The sequence below is a fragment of the Gorilla gorilla genome, chromosome 4, assembly GCF_029281585.2.
Source record: "Gorilla gorilla gorilla isolate KB3781 chromosome 4, NHGRI_mGorGor1-v2.1_pri, whole genome shotgun sequence".
Taxonomy (NCBI): Eukaryota; Metazoa; Chordata; class Mammalia; order Primates; family Hominidae; genus Gorilla; species Gorilla gorilla.
This window is the reverse complement of record NC_073228.2, coordinates 45,408,861-45,414,860: the sequence shown is the minus strand read 5'-3', so window position 1 is coordinate 45,414,860 and position 6,000 is coordinate 45,408,861. Positions and strand designations below refer to the sequence as shown.

Here is a 6,000-nt window from a genome sequence, read left to right as displayed (position 1 = left end):
TCCAGGTCTCTGCACATTACATTGGGCCATGTGGCCTCAATAAGTGGAACCATGAGATTTGATAGGGCTGGCAGAGCTGTTAGGAATCATCAGATCATGTAATCACTGCGCTCATTTGACAGAGAAACTGAGCTCAAAGAGGCTCAAAGAGGTGGGGGCTTCCTCTGTTAATGCCACCTAACACGGTAGCCACCATCTTCCCAACACCTCTCTCAACACCTCTCTCAGCCCCCTACCATGCTGGTGTCCACTGAAAAGCCAAGGTCGCAGTCACTTGATGTTCCCTATGCATGGCTGATTTTTTGGAAACTTTACATGCAGATCTTGACATTCATTGCAAGTTATATTTTGTTTTGCTTGATTTGACCCAGTGTTCGAGACTCTCAAAAACATTTTAAATCTCACTTGGGTCATTGGTTGTATGTCTCCTTTCTAGACAGGTACCACCCGCCGCTTTGATCTCTGCACCTTCGCAGCAGAAATTGGGGTTAAACTTTAAAAAATAATAAGCAAAACAGAACTTTGGGGCCCAACACTTGAAGTTCCCACCCTATCTACCAGAGATTCTGGCATCTACACACCTTGGAAAGTGGGTCCCTCCTCCCGCAGGGCTCTGTCTGCCCCACTGTCCACTTTGGATTTCTGCGCTGGGGAACATCAGCAGCATTTTGTCAAAAGCCCACAGAGGCCCACGCTGCGCGCCTCGCCGGTAACAGTCACTCTCCCGTTTAAAAACAGAGCGCCCTTTCCTCTCTCCCCTCTGCCCAAGACTCTTTGCCTGGCAACAGGGTCCCCTGAGCCATTGGACATGCATTTCCCCCGCTTCCAGAGAGCGGTTCTGCACCAGGACCCGGCCCTGCCCTGAGTCTGCGGGCTGCGGCGAAGAGACCGCACTTGCCCGGCAGGAGGGCGGACAATGACCCGGGTTTTCCACCGACTCCAGATGCGTCCCTCCTCCTACCCCTCCACCTTCTCTACCTCGGAGAAGCCATTGCGCTTGCCTCCGCCCCATCCCGGAGAGGCAGAATCTCCTCCGTCCCCGCCTCGTACCCTCCTCCCCGCCTCTCCAGGCCCGGGGGGCTTCACGTTCAGCCACCGCGACCCCGGGCGGGCGCGGCGCCAGGTGAGCGCTCACCTGGGGCCGGAGGGCGGGGCAATGGGGGCGGGGCGGGGGCGGGCCAGGGGCGGCTGCCCCACCCGCGACGGGGCGGGGCGAGGGCGGCGGGGCCAATGGGGCGGGGGGCTCGCCGCCCGGGGCTGGGGAGCCTCCCAATCTCCTCCTTTCCCAGCGCCGCCTGCCCCGCCCCACCCGGGTTTAAAGTCCCGCGGGCGGGTGGTGGCGGAGCTGCGAGCTTGAGCGGCGCGAGGAGATGCTAGAGGGCGCCGCGCCGCCAGCACCATGCGCCCCCCGCCCGCGCTGGCCCTGGCCGGGCTCTGCCTGCTGTCGCTGCCCGCCGCCGCCGCCTCCTACTTCGGGTCAGTGCCCGCCGCGCCACCCGCCCACTCCCCGGCCTGCCTGCCTCTCCCTCCTTCGCTACAGCTGGGCCAATTTTTCCCTCCCGCTGTCCTTGGCCCCGCCGAGGTCTCGAACTCAGACCCTAGCCCGGCGCGACCCAACCCACTTCGCAGTCGGAGTTCGCGCCCTGAGTTCGGTCTCCAGCTTCCCCGGCTCCGAATCCATCGCCCTGTTCAGTGTCCGAGTCTCTGGTCCCCCCCAGCCGCCGCTCTCCTCATCCCGCCGGGTCTCGGACTCTGCGCACGCCTCGGACCCTGGCCCGGTCCGCCCCGGCCCCGCCCGTTCAGGCGTCAGTCCCGCTCTCTGATGCCCTCTCGGGATCCTCACGCCGGTGCCCTGTCTGCCGCCATTCTGGCCTCCGGCGAGCCGTCCTTACCTCGGACTCCTTCCCCACCCTCCGCCTTCGCCCTGCGGAGCGGAGACCGAGAGGGCTGGGTGGATGGGTGGGACGGGCTGTTCCCGGTCTCGGGGCAGAGGATCGTGCGCGTCCAGGGAGAATGGGGGAAACCTCGGACGGTGAGAGCGCCAGCTGGAGACGCAGGAAGGAACCGTGCGCTGGGGAAATGCGACCACATCTCAGACCTGGCATGGGGTGATTTCTCAGGAGAACACTGGAAAGAGTGAGAGGGCCCTGTGTGTGTGTGTGTGTGTGTGTGTGTGTGTGTGTGTGTGTGTGTGTACATGGTTGGAAAAGGAGGATCACAGTGGGGGGTGACACCTGGGGGACAGTGGGGTAGGTGACACTGGGGAGAGAGCCGGACAGGAACTATGTGGGGAATGTTTGGAGCAAAAGTTATAGGGCAATTGTTTCCAAGTCCCTTCTTCTCTGACCCTGAATTGCAGGGATTTGGTGAGGGATGGGGGCGGGTATCATGGGTAAGAAGGCACCTTCCCACCATCCACCCAAAGCCAACTCCAATATGTACAGCCTGTTACTTTAAGCCTTGCCTCCTTTTAAAATCTTCACCCCAAATCAATAGGAGGCTTACAGTCTGAGTATACACAGCAAAGGCAAGAAAACACCAAGCAAGTGACCTGCTAGAGGCTGCTTTGAAGAAGTAGCCAGGGAGAGGTATGTAAAGGTCTGAGAAGTTCTGCACAGGTTGGAGTAAGGGCTGTGGGCTAATTTCCAGGTCATGACCCCTGGTGAAAACATGTCTGGGCTGTGGAGGAGGGTATCATCCCAGACCCTAGCTCTGGGCTTAGCTTGCTAATGACATGGGAAGACCACTCAGTCTCTGGGCCTCACTTTCTCCTTTTGTACAAAGAAGGGGTTGAACTTGATATGACTGATCCTTTTGCGATCCACCCCAACAGCAGTGCACAACTTGTTTGTTTCCGAAGATTTCAGGCTTGAAGGAATGGTTGTTCCCTCAGCAGGCAGGATGTCATCATCACTAGGGCACAGACTCTGGGGTCAGTCTTGCCACTTGCTAGGTGTGCTCTTGGCCAAGTCACTTAACTTAACCTCTCTGTCTCTCAGTCTCTCAATCTGTAAAATGAAGATTATACTGCCTATTTTATAAGAAGATTGAGCTAGTACATGTAAAGCACTTAGGACAGTGTCTAGCATGCAGTAAGTGCTCAACTAATGCTAGTGACTTTTTTTTTTTTTTTAAGACGGAGTCTCCCTCTGTCACCCAGGCTGGAGTGCAGTGATGTGATCTTGGGTCACTGCAACCTCCATCTCCTGGGTTCAAGCGATTCTCCTGCCTCAGCCTCCTGAATAGCTGGGACTATAGGCGTGTGCCACCATGCCCAGCTAATTTTTGTATTTTTAGTAGAGACAGTGTTTCACCATGTTGGCCAGGCTGGTCTCGAACTCCTGATCTCAATCTGCCCAACTCAGCCTCCCAAAGTGCTGGGATTACAGGCATGAGCCACCAGGCCTGGCTAGTTTTTTTCATTAAGGAAACCAGTTATAGAATCTTGATGTCCTGGCCCTAACAGTTTTCTGAGCTGGAATGGAAAGGGATGGGACAAATGGTACCTATATCCTCTTACACACTGGCTCATTTCCACGATTCATTTGTTTGCTTGGTTTTTATGGTTAGAGATGGGGCAAGAGTCAGGTGAGATGAGAGGAGAGGGGTTCCAGGAGGACCACCCTAGCTGCTGTATTGGAAGGGAAAGGTGTTCTCAGCAGTGCATGGGGTTAGAATTTTGAGGGAACTGAGCATGGAGCAGCCTTGAAAATGACATGTGAGATGGTCAAATAGGCCTGGGTTAGGGCTGAGAGGGATGAGTATCGGAGCCACCTCTTCCAGGTCAGGAGCCCAGCTGGAAAGAGCTGACAAAAGACACAAAAGCCACCACCACCCCAATCTGGGGAGCAGGACAGATGCTCAGAGAATCAGCTAAAACTGGGGCCTCGTGATGTTAAGTGTTTGGTCTCAGGGAACAGACAGGATTCAGCCTGAGCTCTCAGTTAAGAAACCCTCTGGTGACTCAGACCAGGTTTCCCAGCTTCCCATCTGCATTCGCTGTCTGGGAGGAATCTGGTATCAGTCATCTACACTGTAGTGGGAAAGTGAGGCAAAGCGCTTCTTCCTCCGCAGTCATTTGCATTTGATTATAACACAAAGTGCTTTGGCATCCTGATAAGAGAATATGCAAACATCAGGAGGGCAGGTGAGGCCGATCTTCTTGGGCTCTTTGAAATCATAGAATCGTAGACTTCAGAGTTGGAAGTGACCCCAGAAGGATCTCTGGTCCAAAACTCACTGCTTCAAGCAGCATATATTATTATCCCAATTTTTCAGATGAGGCAACCCCCAAACCCCAAACCACAGTGAGCCAGCTGTTGGTTCTGCTGCTTTTGAGTGAGCCTAGAGCCTAATTCTGTTAATGGTGATTAAAAAAACATAACTAGTATTGCAGTTTACAAATCTCTTTTTTTCTTTTTTTGAGATGGAGTCTTGCTGTGTCACCCAGGCTGGGTGCAGTGTCATGATCTCGGCTCACTGCAACCGCCACCTCCTGGGCTCAAGCAATTTTCCTGCCTCAGCTTTCCGAGAGCTAGGATTACTGGTGCCCCCCATCACACCCCACTAATTTTTGTATTTTTAATAGAGATGGGGTTTCACCACGTTGGGCAGGCTGGTCTTGAACTCCTGACCTCAGGTGATCCACTTGCCTGGGCCTCCTAAAGTGCTGGGATTACAGGCATGAGCTACCATGCCCAGCCCATCACTTTCTCATACAGCCGTCTCTCTCATCTGATCCTCAGAGCCATTTCTCCAGAGCCATGTAGGATGGGTGTAAATAGTTCCCACAAGGAATCTGAAGGTCAGAAAGGTTCAGTCAGTCACCCAGTGTCACACAGTGAATCGGTGGGGGAGGTTGAATAGAAACCCTGCTTCCAGTCTGGGCCCTTCAACCTACAGGAACAGCCTCCAGTGCTAAGACAGTATGATTCCCCCAGGGCAGCAGTGGCTGCAGAGAGGCCGAAGGGGGTGAGGGTGGAGGGAGCCTCCCTTCCCTGCTTAATTGACTCTTTTAGACTCTCTTGGCTGTAGTGAGATGGATAAGGCCGCACATTCTTTTCTGTCCTCAGTAGTGAGATGGGATGCACTGACCCCTGCTAGACTGTCAGTTTGGCTCACAGAACAGCATGATGGCAGTGGGACAGGAGGCAGACCAGAGGTGAGGGTCCAAGCTAGTCCTGGCTCTGGGACACTCTCTGTGTTGTCCCTGATCAAGTCACTCATCTCCAAGGTCAGTAGCACCTGGAGGTGCTAAGGTTCCCTAATGCTAACAGGGCTGGTCCTGGCTCTGGAAGTCTAGGATTGCTGAAGAGTTTTTATTTTGGCTTTGAATGCCTAGGAATTCCACAAATGTTAACTTCTGTGATGTTGTATAAATGAAAATGCACTGCATTATGTGATGAGCTGGGCACAAGACAGGCCCAGTTACCCAATCCAGTCTATTTATTTATTTATTTAGAGACGGAGTCTCGCTCTGTCACCCAGGCTGGAGTGCAATGGTGTGATCTCGGCTCATTGCAACCTCCACCTCCCAAGTTCAACAGATTCTCCTGCCTCAGCTTCCCCAGTAGCTGAGATTGCAGGCATGTGCCACCATGCCTGGCTAATTTTTGTATTTTTAGTAGAGACCATGTTGGTCAGGCTGGTCTGGAACTCCTGACCTCAAATGATCCACCCACCTCGGCCTCCCAAACTGCTGGGCTTATAGGTGTGAGCCACCATGCCCGGCCCCCAGTCCAGTCTGTAAGTTACCCGAATGGCTTTGTAACTAGAAATAGTTTCTGTGGATGCAAGTTTTTAAATCATAATTAACTTTGGTGATGTTTCTTCAGTGTGTGACCTCTGCACTGGTTGAGTTTCTTTCCTCTCTAGGGATAGTACAGAGAAGTTTATGAAAGCCCAAGACAGTGAATCCCAGCTTTGCCTGTTGCTAACTGTGTGACTTTAGACAAATGTCTTAACCTTGCTGAGCTTTGGGTTATGAGAATACCCATCTGA

At 53.7% G+C, this 6,000-nt stretch overlaps 1 protein-coding gene across 2 annotated transcripts in view; it reads left to right on the top strand.

Moving 5' to 3' along the window:
- Nucleotides 1–1,343: 1,343 nt before the first annotated feature.
- Nucleotides 1,344–6,000, top strand: part of WNT9B (Wnt family member 9B) — a 35,041-nt gene continuing 30,384 nt past the window's right edge. For both annotated transcript variants that reach the window (XM_031011082.3, XM_031011081.3), the window contains exon 1: nt 1,344–1,476. In XM_031011082.3, the coding sequence (XP_030866942.2) occupies nt 1,400–1,476 (77 nt within the window). In that variant the 5' untranslated portion in view covers nt 1,344–1,399. The remainder of the gene's footprint in view (nt 1,477–6,000) is intronic.